At 49.9% G+C, this 18,668-nt stretch overlaps 2 protein-coding genes across 4 annotated transcripts in view; one reads left to right on the plus strand and one right to left on the minus strand.

Annotated features, from left to right (window-relative positions):
- Window positions 1-1,949: 1,949 nt before the first annotated feature.
- Window positions 1,950-8,031, minus strand: Pianp (PILR alpha associated neural protein). Of its 2 annotated transcripts, none has more exons than XM_075982786.1 (6): window positions 7,734-8,031; window positions 5,722-5,781; window positions 4,978-5,483; window positions 4,241-4,322; window positions 3,378-3,599; window positions 1,950-3,079 (listed from the first exon to the last, which is right to left on the minus strand). In XM_075982786.1, exons 2-6 carry the CDS (start codon window positions 5,724-5,726, stop codon window positions 3,058-3,060), a joined length of 837 nt encoding a protein of 278 aa, XP_075838901.1. In that variant the 5' UTR covers window positions 5,727-5,781; window positions 7,734-8,031; the 3' UTR covers window positions 1,950-3,057. The 2 variants fall into 2 exon arrangements, with proteins under 2 accessions (XP_075838901.1, XP_075838899.1); XM_075982784.1 differs by lacking the exon at window positions 7,734-8,031 and adding an exon at window positions 6,211-7,677.
- Cops7a (COP9 signalosome subunit 7A) overlaps window positions 7,273-18,668 on the plus strand; it is a 33,734-nt gene continuing 22,338 nt past the window's right edge. The window contains exon 1 of one of the 2 annotated variants that reach the window (XM_075982778.1): window positions 7,273-7,554. The gene's annotated coding sequence lies outside the window, so the exon portion shown is untranslated. The remainder of the gene's footprint in view (window positions 7,555-18,668) is intronic. The other variant, XM_075982779.1, reaches the window with a different exon arrangement.

Consider the following 18,668-nt stretch of genomic DNA (forward strand, 5'->3'; position numbering starts at 1 on the left):
TTGGTGATAGGAGAGTCGACACCTCCGGTCAGGCTTGTGACATGTAGACTTGACAAAATTTTCAAAAGAGCAGCTTGGCCCTTGTTTGCTTTCCCCTCTATAACTCTGTTACCCACAGCCTCGAGGACTTGAGGACCCGAGTCACTGAGTTTTAGGAAAGGAAAATTCAGGTGTGCTCCCCAGACCCCATATGGTGTCATGGTTAGCACCGACCCAGTCCAGCACAACTCGAGGCAATCCACACATCCGGATTGTCATTCTCCCATCTTTCAGCCTCCTGCCTTTCCATGGGGAGAGGACATTGAGGGAAGAGAACAGGTGAAATTTCCAGTATCTTTAATGGTGTGTTTAATTTATTTAAATTTAGGAGAACTGCAGTCTAATCAGAGAGCAATTAATTCCTTCATTAGGGGACTTCATGTGTGCCTTTTGCATATGGATGAGCCACAGGGTCACACTGTCCCTCTAAAGAGTTGTTGAAGGTGAGAGCCCCAGGAGCCCTCCAAACAGTTCCTTGCCCTTTGGCACCAAATGCTCTTCCCCCCACCCCCCACTCTCTTCTGGCAAGGGCTCCCAGCCCTGTGGGGAAAGCTGCAAAGATTAAGGAGGCTTCCTTCACCTTCCCCAGAGCCCTTCCCTAGCCCAGCCTGTCAGCACCTCACCCTGCACCTTCAGTTTCCTCCAGCTCAGCTCCCTCTGGGTTCTCTGGGTGCACTGTGACAGCCCTCCTCAGAAGCCTGGACCTCTCACCTCTGCTGGTTGCTTCATTATTCTGGCCTGGGGCTGCTTTTCTCTGGAGCAGTCTGTCCTAAACACTGTCGTCCTGAGAAATACATTCCTTCCTCTCCACACTCGTGTGCTTTAGGGGTTCAGACACACTTCCCTCAATAGGCGGTACAGCTCCCCAGCATCTAAAGCACACCTACCAACACACAGGCACACATACACTTCCTATTTATATCAAAGATAAAACTCATGGAGGCAGGTACAGTCCAGGCAGCCCACACTGCCCTCTTGGATACTATATTGCCACCTACTTCCCTGTGGTTGCCCATTTCCAGGGAGCAGGTGAGGCACAGATGGGGGTGGGGGGAGCAAGACCTAGGTGGTTACCATAGCAACTGAGCCTCGCAACAGCTGAAAAGCTGATGTGTGGGCTTTACTAGAGCTGCTGAAGAGCCAAACCTAGAATCAGGACCTCAGAGGTGACTGATCCCAGCTGGGCAGCCTGTGTTCCCTCCCCAGACACACCCCTTGATTCCACCCCCACACCCCAGTGAATGCCTTTCTCAGGATGGAAAAGCTAATGAGCTAACCACACAGGGCATCTGGTGCAGCATAGCTTTTGGCGGGCAGCTGTAGGTAGAGGCATGTTAAGAAGCAAGGATGAAAGTAAGCCAAGTAGAGAGCCCTCTCTCCTGGGGCTCACCCAATCTTTTTTTTTTTCCCCTCCTCTCCATCTTTCTCTCCTTTGACCCTTTATCCTCTGCCTTAGCTGTCTTGCCCAGCGTGGTGACTCATGCCTATAATTCCAGCACTCAGGAGGCAAGGTGGGAGGATCTAGTACTGGCCAGCCTGGACTAGAGAGTGAGAGACCCTGTCTCCCATCCATCAGCCGCATTTCTGGCTTGTCCCATTGCCTGTCCTAAGAAATGTTCCCCTTTACTCTGTCTCTTTTCTCTTGGTCTCTCTTGACCTTCGCTAAGAAGGAACAAGCAAGCCACACTCCTGATTCCAGTGTCTCCTGCAAGGCCCTCCCTCCTCTGGACCCTTCAGCTCCTCCCGTTCTGTCCCAAGTTAAGACATCCATCAGGCTCCAGCTTCAGGTAGAGCAGGCCAGGTGACAGTCTAGTCTGAAGAAGTTCCCGGTCTCCCCTTTGTTTACTATTCTTCCTGCCAGTCCTCGTGGAGGGGCGGGGAAGGGGGTTATAAGGCAAAATGGGACTTAATTATCTTGCAAAGGCTTTATTTGAAAATTTTGAAACTTACATCCCACAAGATTATCACCACAAGAAGAAAGAGATAATACAAAAATATATATCACAGCATAGGAGCCAGGTTAGAGGAAGAAGGGAGGTGGAAAAAAACGAGAAAGAAGGGAAGAACCTGAGGAGAGGATAAGAGGGAGAGGAAGGAAAGGGAAGAGGGGGACATGAGGGGACCCAGGAAGAGAAGGGTGGATGTGGAGGCAGAGCTCCCAATGGCCTTGAACCAGCTGGCTTCAGTCCCTGGCAGCCTAGGTACAGTTAAGGAGGGCTTAAGGAAAGGTGGGGAAAGGAGGACCTGTTGGGGGGCTCTGAATTCCATAGACACATACACACAAACAGCCAGGACAGACAAGACAAGGAACTTGGGAGGGAAGGGAGGACATGGGAGTCCCTTCTCGTGTAGTGCAGCAGGTGACTCCCAACCCCATATTTCAGATGGATGACAGAATTTAGCAATTGGGCCTCAGTACCTCCATTCCGATGGGGGAGCCCTCAAAGTCAGTGCCCTTGGAATGGGATAGAAGGACAGTGAGACATGGAATGAGACGGGGCCATAGCAGACGGCACTAGGAGCCCCTAACTCACCTCCCACCCACCTCTAGGGCAGCATGCAAGGGCCACAGAGACTAGACCAGTGGGTGTTGAGGCAGTGAGCACACTGTGCCGTGGAATGGTCTGAGATGGCACAGAAAATGCAAAGGGAGTGGGACATGGGCAACAAGAGGGAGAGCTAGGAGCCAGCTGAGCAGACATGGGTGGGGAGCGGGCAGAAGAGCAGCGTGGAGAGCGTGATTGCTGAGCATGACTGTGGAGGCCTGGGAGGGCGGAGGTCAATGTGCAAGGCTTTCATGTGAATGTGCAAGGGTGAGAATGGGGGACCCCAACCACTGGAGGGCAAACAACTGGACTTGCCCATGGGGTCAGTGAGTGGTCCAGGCGGTGTGCAAGAGCAGGAGCTGGGAGCCCCCCACCATGGCCCCAGTTCCCCACGGTTGCCCCACCCTAAGTGGATGGTGGCTATGCCGGCCGCTTGGCCTCCCGCTTGGCAGCACCCCAACATGGGGGAGCATCACAGATTCACCAGAGGAATCCTGAGAGGAAGAGGGAAAGGGCATAGTCAGGAACCAAGGAGCAGGCTGAAGCGGGAGGAAGAGTTCACGACAGAGGGCACTTAGGGTGAAGAGGGCAGAGCTAAAATTAAGGGTTGCAAGAGACTAGGACATGGGGTAGGAAAGGGTCCCCTTCCCCTGGGGAGGCCTGCGAGCCAGATCAGGAAGGAGATTCACGGACTGCAGTAGGGAAGCCACCAACCCCAGAAAGACCCACTAAAGGTCTGGAGACCTAAATTGCCTTCCCTCACCCTCCCATCCCATTGGCCCCTGCCCTCACCGGTTCAACTGGAAGGCTGGAGCCCCCTTGGGTTGGGGCATCCCAGGCCGGGGTCCCCCTCGGGGCTCCTCATGGTCAGGGGTGGGGGTAGGTGAGTCCCCGAAGGCCCCCAGCACAGTGACTCCAGCAGGGGATAAGTCTGTCAGTGGTTGCTGGCTCTCCTCCTGCCTCAGGGCACCTTGCTGCCCTGAGGGCCTGCGCCGCTTCTGGCTGCGGTCCCAGCTTGTGCATCAGAAGGAAAGAGATCCTTAGGCCAGCACCTCTGGTCAACCCAGCTTCTCCTCCTTCCCACTCTCCACAGTACAGAAACTGTCCTCTGAGCCCATGTCCCCATCAAACTATTCCTTCTGCTTCCCTCCAAACCAGTTTTGGAGAACCACAGGCTTCATGCCTCCTCCCCGCAGTACAAAGCCCCTTCAAACTGCCCCTTGTCACACTAATGCCCAGAGGAGCCCTTTCTCTCCTCTGCAGCTTCCTGGCAGACATTTAGTTCAATTTCAAAGTCAGCTACTGACTTGGGCACCTGAGTGTAATGATTCTCTCAGTAAAGAGTGAAGGACTATGTGACCTGCTATTAAATGTGTACAAAGTTCTCTACTTCCTCCTGGACAGGAGCCCTAAGACAGGGTTCTGCGACCTGGTTCAGTTTTCTCTGTCTTGGAGAAGTGAGAGACTGGAGAGCCTCCCGCTACCCTTGCATTTTTCTGGAGGAATCTGCACTGGTTTCTCTTGGTTCTCCACTCCAGTTAGTTTTTTTCAAGCTCTTCCCGTCCCCCGTGATTTCCTACTCCCGTGTAACTGCTGTCCTTGCCCTTGCCCTCTGTCTGGCCTTTCCCAGCCTTCCGCCATCTCCCCCAACTTACCAGAACTTGAAGATGATGCCTGTAGCCACAAGAACAATGATGATGGATATGGTGATTGTGACATAAAGCTGGGGGTCCACACCTGATAAAGACGGAAGACAGCTGTTGGGAGGCCTGAGGCAGGGTCAAAGTGGGGTGTGGCTGAGGACTGCCACGGGACTCTGCCTCGGGTCTACTTCTCTGGACTCTCCCTCTTCTCCTATCAACTTCCTCCGGAGCCCTCAGCTCTTCTACATTCCCAAACATTACATGTACCAAACACCAATCACCATATATGTGATGAGGCCCAAGGTCAGAGAGAACTATCCTCCTGTGTGTGTATAGAAATGGAGGTAGAGGTATCAGATGATCTTCCCTGGCCCAACCCTATGCCACCATCCAGCACAGTATGTGCTAACACACGGCCTGGCAGCGACCTTCCTCCTCCGTGGCTTCCCTCTGCCTGGAACACCCATTCTGTTTTATCTCACACGGCAGTTGTTTGATCTGCCTGATCCCCAGGGTGAAACAGTCTCTCACTTCTCTGTTTTTCTAACAACACGCTGTACGTGCTTCTCTTAGGGTGTTTATTATGTTGACTCATCACCACATGTTTGCACATCTGTCTTCAACAGTGGACCCAAACTCCTTCAGAGTGCGGGAGGCATCTCCACCTCTGCACGCACCCTTGCCAAAGACACTCACAGATGAGGCCTCCCTCCCCATCCCTCACATCCCTCCCAGCCTTGCTCACTCACCTTCTCCACGCCCTCCAAACAGGAAGGGCCTCAAGGTAGCAGGTGTTTCCCCAAGGATGAGCCCATCTCCATCATCCCGCATTGAGTCTGAGTTGGGGTGCGGGGTAGCCAGCCCATGTGGGGCTGCAAAACCATAGTCCAGGGGCAGAAATCCAGGATTGACAGAGTTGGGGTCCCCTCCATCCTCCCTGGAGACTGTGGGACCCCACACAATAGCCCAGGGGTACTGAGATGAGGGAGGCCCTTCCTCAAAGCCTGATGGGGTGGCAGGAGGTGCAGTGCCTGGCAGAACTTGCCGACGTGATCTTGGGACCCGTGGGGATCGGCTTGGTGGAGGAGCCCGCTCCCAAACACACACATGGCGAGGGGCTGAGGGGCCACCCCGGACACAGGGGGGACGGGCTGGGGCTGGTGGGGACCGAGGGGAGGAGCCCTGAACCGGCGGTGAGAGGGGTAGCAGCAGCAGTGGCCAGAGAGGGAGGAGCTGGGACAGCAGCGGAGCAGGCCTATATAAGAAGGGAGAAAAAGCAGGTGAGCCCTCGGCCACTGTGGGCTCATGTGTGAAAATGGTAGACTCACTCCAAAATCCTGGGTACCTCCCTCCAGGTTTCTCTGCTAAAGTAAGTGTGTGTCCCTGACTTCATTTCGTCTCTTTCTAGGGGGCCAGTCCTCCAGAGGCCCCAAGTTGGTCCAGTCCCCCCAGGGAAAGTGGTCTCCAAGCTCCCTCTGCTGGGCCAAACTTACCACATTCTGCACTCCGTATCTGAGGTCTTCCTCAGCTGTGACCCAGATTTTCGGCCTTTACTGGAGGAAAAATGAGGGTGTCACAGCCCAACCTACCCTGTGTCCTTTCCCAGCTCATCCATCCACCAGTTCTGCCTCTTCGTGCCCCACCCCCTGCCCAGTTATCAGCCACACTGCTGCTTCCCAATATCCACTGCTTCTTAGCATCCTTTTAGGGGAAAGCTCCCTACAGTAGCCCCCAGTCCCACCTACAACACCCCAGATGGGTCCCTGCTACCTCCTGGCCTCAGTGTCTGTCTACTCCTGCCTCTTTGGCTTCCTTCCTTCTCACTTCCTCTGCCCACAGCTTCAGGCTTCTTGGATCTTAATTTAGAGCCAAGAACCTTGTGATTCCCTGAGCACCTACCGCTAGGGAGGGAGTTTGAGAGTGGGGGAGGGAAGGGGAGTCAATCTTAGTGAGTGTGAGGGGGGTGCTAGAAGCCCCCTCACCTCTTGTAGTGCTGGGCACTTCTCTGGTGATGAAGCCCGGAAGCTACCTGCCTTTTCAGAAAAATGGGAGAAAATGGTAGGTGGGAGAAAACTAGAGAACATGATTTTTGCTCTTGGTGTTTAACCACCCAAGCACATAGGTGCGTTCTGAAAGAAGGTGGAGCTCGAAGGAAGCCACCCCCTCAGCTGCTTCTTCTGGGCAAAGTCCTAGGAGAGTCTAGATGGTTGGTTCCAAAGGGAAGTGCACAGTCTCCAAACTGAGGGTGGCGAGTCCCAGGGGGTTATGGTCTCTAGAGAGAAGGAGCATGTGACGCCCTGAGTCTTCTGGATTCCTAGTCTATATGGGCATGTGGAACGCTCAGGAAGAAGCCAGGGAAGGGACTAGGGTAGTGGACAACAGGGGTGAGAGGTGTGGGGCGCAGAGGGAAAAGGCTGGCCAAGAGTCGGAAGGAGGGTGAACAGCAGCTGGGAAGAGATGGAGGGGGAACAGGGGCTCCACATCTCAGAGGGCGCTAAAGGGAGAAGAGGGCAGGAGGAGAAAGTGAGGAGGATGGAGGGGTCTGATCAGGACAGAAGCAAAGAGAGTAGAAGGGAAAAGAAAAGATGGAGATCAGAGAGGAGGAGAAAGTCACTGAGATAGAAAAGAAAATGGTGTTGAAGGCGAAATCAGAAAAGGAAGAGACGGAACGGAGTGGTGGGGGGATGGAACAGCAAAGATGGAGGAGTTAGGAATTGTTTCTTGAAATTTAAAGGGATATGGAGACAGTGCTGGAGGCCAGGTGAAAGCGAAGGGAAGGATAAGAGATAGGCCTGGGGGCTCGGTGAGAAAAGGTTAGAGAAGGGGGGAAAGAAATGGTAGGAGAACCAGTGGAGCGGATAAAGGCTCAGAGACACCAGTGGTCCGCGGACTCCAGGATCCACCTGCCCCTTCGCCTGCTACATCCCACCACCACCAATGTCAACTCCAGCCCCTTCACACACACCCCGTACCCCTTGGTCACCCCCTCCAGGAAGTCCGCAGTCCCCGAGCTGGTGCGCCACCCCACCCCCTTCGCGCTCCTCACCGACCTGTTGTGCGCAGAAGACGAACCGGGGGTGGGGTGGGGGAACAGGGCCCCATCCCTAGCAGAACCCCCAAGCCCGCCAATCCCACAGGCCTGCACTCCCTCCACAGGGCTGGAAAGCAGCGCGAGTAGGGAAAACGAGGCAAAGATGTGCCATGGGATTCGGAGGGAGCACCCAGAGCGGAAAGGGGACCTGAGGCAGGAGGATGCCCGAATCCGCAGGATGAGCTAAAGGCGGGATGAAGGCAGCCGCGGAGACGCTGATTGCTGCACCAGGAGGGTAGGATGGAGTCGGGACAGCGAAGGGATGGAGGGCACAGTGGAAAAGGAGCTCTTCGTGTCTGGAGCCGAAAGAGGGACCAGAACAGGAGGGGCGGGCGGCGAAGGGCGCGGAGCTGGCACTGGGGAGGGCAGGGCCCGCTCTCTCCGGGTGGGGGCGTAGGGTCCCCCCTCGCTCACCTGCATGCCTGGCGTAGCAGCGCGACGACTGCAGGCGCTCGGGGCTGCGCGGAGCTGGGGGGTCGCAGAAGCGGGTGGGGCGCCAGGCATGGTCGGGAGGTTTGCCTGGCAGCAAGGCGCTGGAGCCGGAGGGGGGCGGGCGCCCGGGGCGCGGGGCGGCGGCGGCGGCTGTGGCGGCGGGAGATGCTCGCTTCGGCTGGGCTCGGCTGGGCTCGGCCGGGCTCGGCTGGGTTCGGCGGACGCCTAGGACCGCTTGGTCTCCGCCTCTCCTCTTCACGTCTGTAGGCCACGCACAGTTTAACCCGTCACTTGCCAGACTGCGAGCTCAGCTTTTGTCCCAGGTGCAAGCAAGGTTGAGGAGGGCAGCAGCGACTGGGGGGCGGGGGCGGGCGGAGACCTCCAGTTCTTCGGGATGTGATGGCTCAACAGACCCCATGATTTCTAACCCCCCTAGCAGTTCTGAATTTCTGAGTCAGCCAGACATTTGAGTTCCCAACTCTGGCCAGGGTGGAAAGGGATGGGAGTTCAAGACCATGGATGAGAGAATCGATGGTGTAGGAGAGAAAATTGCACACACAAGTTAGGGTGTCCCAGCAGCTTACTCCCCTTATTTCATTTTGGTCCTGATGTATAATTCAATTTCTCTGAAGCAACCCAGTCCTTACGCGGTTCGAGATCCAAGGGTATTAAAATATCCAAACCACTTAACAAGGATGTAGGTCCCCATCTCTAGGTATCTCCGATTTTTCTTTCCTAGGATTTCTGTGTCTCGGCTGCAGTGCGGCTGACATATGTTCCTAGAAGGAGGCAATAGAAACCTGCCTCGGGGTTCTGCACCTGCTAGTCCCTGTAGAAGCTTTTCCTTGGCCGTTCACAAATGCCCCACGCCAGTCTCACTTAGATCCAGTCTTCTGAGAGGCCTTCCCTAATCTCTTAAAAACAAAAAAAAAACTCCCCTGACGTGGGCCATGGATATGGCTCAGGGGGCAAGGGAGGTACTTTGCCACCAAGCCTGACTACCTGAGTTCTAGCCCCAGGACTCAGATGGTGGAGGAAGACTCATTTGAGCTGTCTTCAGACCTCTGAACGAGCGTGCGAGAGACACACACACACACACACACACTAAAGATACGCAATTTTAAAAATTCCTCTGACCCATTCTTCTCCCTAGCTTCCCCCCCAGCTCCTAGGAAACCACACTCTCCTAGTTTCCCTCCAGCCTCCCTGCTGTTGTTTATAAGTCCTGCTGAGCTCTGACTTCTTAAGTGTTGGAGCCTTGTAGGGCTTAGTCCTTGGCCTTCTCTTTCCACATTCTTTGTCCAGTGATCTCATCCAGTCCCAGGGCTTAAATACTCTGTAAATGTCAGTGAGTCCTGAATTTATTTCCATAGCACCAGACTCATTTGTCCAACCGCCCACTTGACATAGCCACTCCGATGTCTAATAGCCATGCAAACCTAATGTGACTCAAACAGATGCCTGGAACTACCCCACCCCCAATTCACTCCTGTCCAGGGCTCTCTGAGACATGACAACTCCTTGCTCAAGCTAAAAGCTGTTTTGGTTTCCAGTTCCTTCCCTGTATCTGCATCACCAGCAAGTGCCACAGCCTCCACTCTCAGCGCATGTCCTCCCTCACCCCGTTCATCTTTGCTGTCCTGACCCGAGCTGCATGGCACGCCTGGAATCACGGGAGCTTCTTAGACGCGCCTTCATTTCTGTGCTCATTTACAGTAACCTAGAATATTTTAAAACATAAAAGCTCTTCCTTTTTAAACTATCCGAGGGCTGCTGGGATGGTTCAGCAGGTTTCCAAGCCTAACAACCTGAGTTTGGGTGGGAGGAGAGAACCAACTCCGACAGAGTTGTCCTCTGACTGCCATTGTCCAGCATGTGCACATGCGTGCGCACACACACATACTGAATAAATACAATGTAAAATCCACCAGCGTGTATGCCCTCATATGCAATGCTTCGACCAGATCAGACTTCTTGATGTTCCAGAACACCAGAAGCCATTTCCTCAGAATCCCTATACTTTGGGTCCCTCTCCCACCAATGCTGCACTGATGTCTCTGTTTTTACCTGGTTGGCTCTTTCTTGACTTTCTGATCTCTGCCCCAGGGGTCTCCACTGCATCCCTGTCTCATCATCTTTCCAGAGTCATTCCTTCCTGGTGTGGTTCTGTATGTTTGCTGTTTAGTGACATCCCACATACACTTGAGAGCAAACATCTCGTTTGTCATCTTCACCCTACATCCTGGTTGCAGTGCTTTGTCACATGGGAAAGCTTCCATCTTCATTACTCGGTGAACATGGTCTGGGACCAACCCCGCGCTCTCTGAGCCCCCTTCACTCTCCATCGCCCCCATTCCCTCATCTCTGTGCTCTCTCTGCTCTCACACACACCCCTCCCTGCCATCCTCCTCCTTCTGCCCTGTCATTACTCTGGCTCTCCCGCCTCTAGGAAGGAAGCCTGCTGTTGAGAGACCAGCATCTGCGCGCAGTTACTCTCCTTCTTGCCTGTCCCTGACAGCCTTTCATTCCAAGTCAAAACAGCGGTGAGTCACTGAGGTATCCAATCAGTGTCTCCCAGTGGCAAGAGAAAGACAGCGCACGTCTGATGAAAACACAGCTATCTGACCACGTGAGGGAGCTTGCACAGTTCCTGCCGCCTCCTAGGCTCCCGGGGAGCCTGTCATAGGCTCTCAGGGATGCATTGGAACCTGGTGAGGTCTGTATTTATCAAATGAGTGTCAGTTCACGGTAATGCCTTGCACGTGAAGCTTTGCCTCGTGATCAATTATTTTTAGTATTTTTTATTCCTTTCAATAAATGTTTGTTTGTATGAGACAGTGTCTTATATGATCTGGCCTGGCCTGAATTCACTACATCTTGAACTCCTGACTTCCTGTCTCCATTTCCTGAAGTGTTGGAGATTAGGAGAACGCAGCATCCCAACCCGGACATCAGCAAATGTTTTTTGAACATAACTACAACCTGGGTAGGGCACTGGACCAGGGCATACAGTGAAAAGCAACAAAGTCACCATGGTCTTTAGTAAGGAGACAATGAGCTATCATGTGATAGGCTCAGGGTATGAGTCATTGGTGGAGCACGTGCTTGGCATGTGCAAGGCTCTGGTTCTTTATTGCTATTTCTTTACTTAGACAGTGTTCCCAGTGCTTATCTGATGGATCTCTTTCCCCAGGCTGGCTTTGAACTCACAATCCTCCTACCCCAGCATCCCGAGTACCAGTATTATAGGACTGCATCACCATGACCAGTCAGATTTCCATGTTTTCCTTTTTAAAAAAATTATGTGTATGTCTACCCTAGCATACATGTGTAGGTCAGAGGCCAGCTTACAGAAGTGGTCTTCTCTTTCTCTCATGTGGGTCCCAGGGATCAAACTCAGGTCAACAGGCTTCATGGCAGGTGCCATTACCCCCGAACCACTAGCTGGATTCTTATTTCTATGCTTCCTTTTCTCAAATGCCTCCCCTCTCTCTCTCTGCTTATAGTCTTGCTGCATTATTTTAAAAAACAAAAACAGAGGGGGGAGGGGGCAGGAAGAAGGGGAGAGGGGAGGTAGGAAGGGGGATGGGGATGTATAGCTCAATTAAATACAACAAAGTATTAAAAAAAATTCTAGAAAAAAAAAGAAAAGAGAAAGCTGGGTGGTAGTCATTCACACCTTGAATCCCAGTACTTGGAAGACAGAAGCAGGTGGATTTCTGCAAGTCTGAGGCCAGCCTGGTCTACAGAACGAGTTCTGGGACAGCCAGGACACAGAGAAACCCTATCTGAGAAAGGAAGAAAGGAAGGAAGGAGGGAGGGAGGGAGGGAGGGAGGGAGGGAGGGAGGGAGGGAGGGAGGGAGAAGGAAAGAAAACAGGAGCAGACAGAGTAATCTTACTCATCACCCCCCATCTTCTTGCACCACCGCCCTTTGGAGTACCCTGTCACCACCCAAAGTTGTCTTTGCGGCAACTGTCCCACCCTATCCTGAAACCTTCCCATCCTCCTCTCTACTTGGCTATCGGCAGCAGTGTGCAGGCATGTTGAACTTCCTGTAGGCCCATATTTCTGTATGGCACAAGAGCCATTAGCCCAGTCTGAGCTGATCACACAACTCTGCAGACAAGCTGTCTCTGCATAACAATAGCAAGGATGTACTTGTTAGAAATGTAGATCTCCTGAGGAGAGGTGTTAACTGAAACTGGTCAGGATGTTTGGTGCTTCCTTCCTTTGTAATTTGGAGGATGTCCTATAGAGATGCTAATTTATGGCCTACCTGACTGCTAGCATACAGGTAGTTGTGGAAGTAACTGGGGCCCTTGCACCTGGTTGCCTAGGAGACAACCTAATGTGTTTTCCCGCTCTATTGATGTGATGATTTATAAGGTGTTTGGTGGCTAAACGAAAGAACTTTGGAGAGAGATCTTGCCCTTGAAGGATGACCTTGTAAGCTGTGTCTGTTTATTCCTCGAGACTCCACGACTCCGTTCCAGTCCAGTTAGGGAATCTGTGTTGGACCCACGCGGGCTTCAACAACTTCCTCAGACAGATCCTCCTCACCTACCTTCCTCTGCTTCCCGTTATGGGGGAGGGGGGGGCTTTCTCCAAAGATGGCCTCTACTCCCCGGCTCCCCCATTTCTCCCCTTCTCTTCCTCGCCTACAGATTCGCAAGGGTTTACATTTGTAAACCACTGCCTGTTGTTTTGGAGATAGAGTCTCACTACGTAGCCCTGGCAGGTCTGGAACGGCCCAGGTAGACCAGATTGGCCTCAAATTTGCAATGATCTTCCTGCCTCTGCCTTACAGATACTGAGATTACAGGCGAGAGCACCATGCCCCACTCTGTAATTCATATTCTTTGTAAATTAAGCTTGTAAAAATAGCAGGTTTCTTTATGGTATTTTCACATAGTTCATTTTGGTTGGTTCTCCTCCCATCTACCCACCCGCTCTTGCCCCTCTGGTACCTTTCTGCCCCCTTCTGCTTTCATATCTCCTGTCCTATTATTCTCCCCTCCCCCTCACTTAAAGCCTTCTTTTCCCTGTCTTAGGGACCATTTCTAGTTTCCTAGCGTTTACCCACATCCACTCCCACCACGTGCACTTATTTAACAGTTAGCAGCTAAGATCCCCATCTGAAAGGGAGCGTGCAGCATCCGTCTTTGGAGCCAGAGTTATCTCAATTAATATAGTATTTTCCAGTTCCAGCGATTTCCCTGCAAACGCAACACTTTCATTTTTCTTTGTGGCAGAATGAGATTCCACTGTCTATATGTACCACATTTTCGTGACCCATCGTCTATTAATAGACATCCTGGTTGACTCCATCTTCTCAGTATTGTAAAAACAGCAACCATGAACACGACCGAGCAAGTGTCTGTAGCAGGACACAGAATCTTTTGGGTATATGCCGAAGATGGTAGCTCTAATTCTGTTGTTCTGAGAAGCCTCCACATTGATTCATACAGCGCCTGCTCTAGTTCATGCTCCTACCAACAATGAAGAAGGCTTCCTTTTTCCTCACATTATTGCCAACATTTGTTGCCATTTTCTTTTTAAATAAAACCCATTTTGACAGGGGTGAGAGAAACTTATGAGATCTGGGGACTGAACTCAGTTCTTCAAGTGTGGCAACAAGCACCTTTACCCATTTAGCAATCTCACCACTGCCCTATGCATACATGGAGGTGCAGGGGCCGATGCCCACACGCGGAAGACAGAGCAGGTTTTTTGATGCCCTCCTCTTTCCCTCTCCTCATTACCTTGAGACAGGGGCTTCTCACTGAACCAGAAGCTCATCATTTCAGCTAGACTGGCTGGTCAGAAAGCTCTGTGTCTCCCCTTCCTACATCCCATTCCCGCCCCACCAGGGTTACAAGCATACATCGTCATACCTAGCTTTTATGTGGATGCTGGGGATTTGAACTTAGGCCCTCAGGCTTGCAAAACAAGTCATCTTACCCACTGAACCATCTCCTTCAGTACTTTAAAGATATTTATTGTCCAGGGCTGGAGAGATGGCTCAGCAGTTGGGAGCACTGACTGCTCTTTCAGAGGATTTGTGTTCAATTCCCAGCACCCACACAGTGTCTCACAACTGTCTGTAAGTCCAGTTCCAGGGGACCTGACACCCTCACGCAGACACACATGATGCACCAGTGCACATTAAGTAAATAAATAAATAGTTAAAATATTTATTGACTAATTTTACTTCTTTTTATATAAAGAATTATTTTCTTAAATTAATAAAATTATTTCTAATGATATTCTGGTATATTCCTAGATTAGTGCCTAGCTCAATCATCATCAGAGAGGCTTCCTCCAGCAGCTGATGGGAGCAGATGCAGAGACCCACAACCAAACATTAGGTAAAGAGAGAGAGTTCAAATTGGAGATCTCCATCAGGTACCCCCCTAGGAGTTGGGTGATTCTCACCAATCCCTGAGGAAGGATTATAGGAGCCAGAGGGATTGAGGAGACTGCAAGAATATGACCCACAGAATCCACCAAGCAGGGCTCCTAAGAGTTCAGAGACTGAAGTGGCCATCACGGAGCCTGCATAGGTCTGTGCTAAGTCCTCTGTATAGATGCTGTGGTTGTTGGCTTAGTGTTTCTGTGGGACTCCTGACATTGGGAGTGGTGGTGTCTCAGACCCTTTTGCCTGCTCTTGGGACCCTTTTCCTCCTAGTGGGTTGTGTCACCCAACCCTGGTATCAGGATTTGTGCCTAGCCTTATTGTAACTTGTTATGCTGTGTTCCATTGATCCCTAGAAGGCCTGTTCTTTTCTGAAGGGAGCTGAGGAGGAGTGGATCTGGAGGAGAGGGGATGGAGGGGGGGGCTGGGAGGAGTACAAAGAGGGGAAACTGCAGTTAGGATGTATTTTATGAGAGATAATAATTTTTAAAAAAGATTTATTTATTTATTATGCATACAGTGTTCTGCCTGCAGGCTGGAAGAGGGCACCAGACCTCATGGTTGTGATGCCACCATGTGCTTGCTGGGAATTGAACTCAGGGCCTTTGGGAGAGCAGTCAGTGCTCTTAACCTCTGAGTCATCTCTCCAGCCCGAGAAAAATTAATTTTTAAAAAATTTTAAAAATAAAGAGCACTGGCTGCTCTTCCAGAGGTCCTGAGTTCAATTCCCAGCAACCACATGGTGGCTCACAACCCCCTGTAATGTGATCTGGTGCCCTCTTCTGGCCTGCAGCCAGACATACAGCCACAACACTGTATACATAATAAATAAACAAACAAGCAAGCAAATAAATAAATCTTGTAAATAAATTATTCCTTCTGGGCTGGAGAGATGGCTCAGAGGTTAGGAGCACTGCCTGTTCTTCCGAAGGTCCTAAGTTCAATTCCCAGCAACCACATGGTGGCTCACAACCATCTGTAATGAGATCTGGTGCAGAATACAGTATATATAATAAATAAATAAATCTTTAAAAAATAACTAAATAAAATAAATTATTCCTTCTATGTGAATAATTTGCCTGTATATACATCTGTGTAAGGCAGGAAAGGGCATGAATCCTTATGAACTGGAGTTGCAGATGGTTGGGAGCCACACACGTGTGCTGGGAATCAAACCTCGGTCCTTTGGAAGAACAAATCCTCTTAACTACTGAGCCATCTCTCAAGCCTCCCCTGTACTTCTTTTGATATTCAGCTCTTTGGTGCCCTTATTGATGGACGTGTGTGTGTGTGTGTGTGTGTGTGTGTGTGTGTGTGTGTGTGTGTTTAATTTAACTCAAGACCTCTGGAAGAGCAGCCATGCTCTTTATTTTATTATTTTTAAATATTTATTTACTTATTATGTATACAATATTCTGTCTGTATGTCTGCAGGCCAGAAGAGGGCACCAGATCTCATTACAGATGGTTGTGAGCCACCATGTGGTTGTCGGGAATTGAACTCAGGACCTTTGGAAGAGCAGGCAATGCTCTTAACCGCTGAGCCATCTCTCCAGCCCCCCGTGATCTTTATTTTTAAAATTTTTTTAAAAATTTATTCTTCTCAGGCTGGAGAGATCTCAGCGGTTAACAGCAGTTATTTATATATGAAATAGAATGGACAAGGATTTTCTCTGATTCTATCAGACAAAATTCTGTTTTATTTGTTTTGGTTTTTGTGGGGGCTTTGTTGTTTTTGTTTTTTGGGTTTTTTTTTTTTAAACAGGGTTTCTTTGTAGCTTTGGAACCTGTCCTGAAACTTGCTCTGTAGACCAAGCTGGCCTGGAACTCACAGAGATCCACCCGTCTCTGCCTCTCAAGTCCTGGGATTAAAGGTATGCGCCACTACTGCCTTACTGTACAGAAGCTTTTATATGTTCCATAATCCCATTTCTAAGTTCTTAGTGCTATCTTCTGTGCTATTGAGATCCTTTTTGGAGTTCTCTTGCTTGTGCTGATAACCTGAAGTGTTTTCCCTGAGCTTTTCTTCAGTGGGGGTCAGTGTTTCCAGGTTCAGTAGGTCACTGATCCAGTCTGAATTGATTTTTGTGCAGAGTGAGAGACATGGGCCTGACCCCACCCTTCTGCAGGTGGACATCCAGCCTGACCCCACCCTTCTGCAGGTGGATGTCCAGTCTGACTTCACCGTTGTGTAGGTGAATGTCCAGCCTGACCTCATCCAGGTTGATGTTCAGTTTTGCCAATATCATTTGTTGAAAAGGCTATTGCTTTTTTCAAAAAAACAAAAACAAAAACAAAAAAAAACAAGGGGCTGGAGAGATGGCTCAGTGGTTAAGAGCATTGCCTGCTCTTCCTAAAATCGTGAGTTCAATTCCTGGCAACCACATGGTGCTCACAACCATCTGTAATGAGGTCTGGTGCCCTCTTCTGGCCCGCAGACATGCACACAGACAGAATATTGTGCACATAATAAATAAACAAACAAACAAACAAATAAATAAATAAGGCGGGCGGTAGTGGCACACACCTTTAATCCCAGCACTTGGGAGGCAGAGGCAGGCAGATCTCTGAGTTCGAGGCCAGCCTGGTCTACAAGAGATAGTTCCAGGACAGGAACCAAAAGCTACGGAGAAACCCTGTCTCGAAAATCCAAGATAAATAAATAAATAATAAAAATAAATAAATAAATAAATATTTTTTTTAAAAAAGCAAGCCAGATGAGGTGACATGACACATGCTTTTAATCCTAGCACTTGGGAGGAAAAGGCAGATGGATTTCTGACTTCTATGACAGGCAGGGCTATACAGAGAAATCCTGTCAAAAAACAAACAAAACACACACACACACACACACACACACACACACCTAAGTTTCCGTAGCTCATGGTTTATCTCTGGGTCTTTATTGGGTTCCACTGTTCTACGTGTTGTTTTACTCCAGTACCGTGCTGTCCTTGTCACTATGGCTCCATAGTACAGTTTTGAATCAGGCAATGTAATGCCTCTGACTCTGTTTCTTCTGATTAGAGCTACTTTGGCTGCCCATGGTCTTTTGAATTTCAATGAGAATCATAGGATTTTTTTCAAGTTCCGTGAACTATGTCCCTGGAATTTTGATGAGGATTGCATTGAATCTGTAGATTGCTTTTCACAGAATATGCAATCTACCAATCCAGAGCAGGGAAAGTGTTTTCATTGTCTAGTTTCCTCTTCAATTTCTTTTTCCAATGTCATAAAGTTTTTCTTGTTTTCTTTCTTTCTTTCTTTTTTTTAAATATTTATTTATTTATTACATACACAATATTCTGTCTGCGTGCGTGCCTGCAGGCCAGAAGAGGACACCAGACCTCACCAAAGATAGTTGTGAGCCACCATGTGGTTGCTGGGAATTGAACTCAGGACCTTTAGAAAAGTAGGCAATGCTCCCAACCGCTGAGCCATCTCTCCAGCCCCTCATAAAGTTTTTCTTATAAGGATTTTTTTGTTTTGGTTTTTTCAAGACAGGGTTTCTTTGAGCCTGTTCTGGAACTCACTCTGTAGACCAGACTGACCTTGAACTCACGGGGGATCTGCTTGCCTCTGCTTCCCGAGGGCTGGGATTAAAGGTGTGTGCCACCACTGCCCAACTCTTTTTGTTTTATTTTGTTTTTTCGAGACAGGGTTTCTCTGTGGCTTTGGAGCCTGTCCTGGAACTAGCTCTGTAGACCAGGCTGGTCTCGAACTCACAGAGATCCGCCTGCCTCTGCCTCCCGAGTGCTGGGATTAAAGGCGTGCGCCACCACCGCCCGGCCAGTGACCAAGTCTTATAGGCAGATTCGTCTCTCAGGGGCTGGAGAGATGGCCTCAGGCTCAGTGGTTAAGAGCATTGTCTGTTCTTCCAGAGGTCCTGAGTTCAATTCCCGGCAATCACATGGTGGGTCACAACCATCTGTAATAAGGTCTGGTACCCATTTCTGGCATGCAGACATACACACAGACAGAACACTGTATATATAATAAATAAATAAATATTTAAAAAAAAAGATTCGTCTCTCAGCTGGAAGGTGGTGGCGCACACCCTTAATCCCAGCACTCGGGAGGCAGAGGCAGGCGGATCTCTGTGAGTTCGAGACCAGCTCTGGTCTACAGAGCTAATTCCAGGACAGGCTTCAAAGCCACAGAGAAACCCTGTCTCGAAAAACCAAAAAAATAAATAAATAAAACATCTGCAAAGGCTTAAAAACAAAATAAAATGTATATAGACCGCTGCAGAAAAATATAGTAAACTCTTTAAGAGAAAATAAAATAATATAAAAAGGGTAAGCCACATACAGATGAAAAATACACAGAAAGTCTGGATCCTATGTGTTGTTAGCTTTAAATGGTTTGATTGCTGATGAGTGACCAATAGCTGCTGAGAGACACTGGGTGTAGAAACTGCTGAATTAAACCAACCTAAATGTTTTTAAAGTGTCTTAACTTCAAAATGGAAGTAAAAAATATATATATATATATATATTAC

The sequence above is a fragment of the Microtus pennsylvanicus genome, chromosome 8, assembly GCF_037038515.1.
Source record: "Microtus pennsylvanicus isolate mMicPen1 chromosome 8, mMicPen1.hap1, whole genome shotgun sequence".
In the NCBI taxonomy this organism is placed as follows: domain Eukaryota; kingdom Metazoa; phylum Chordata; class Mammalia; order Rodentia; family Cricetidae; genus Microtus; species Microtus pennsylvanicus.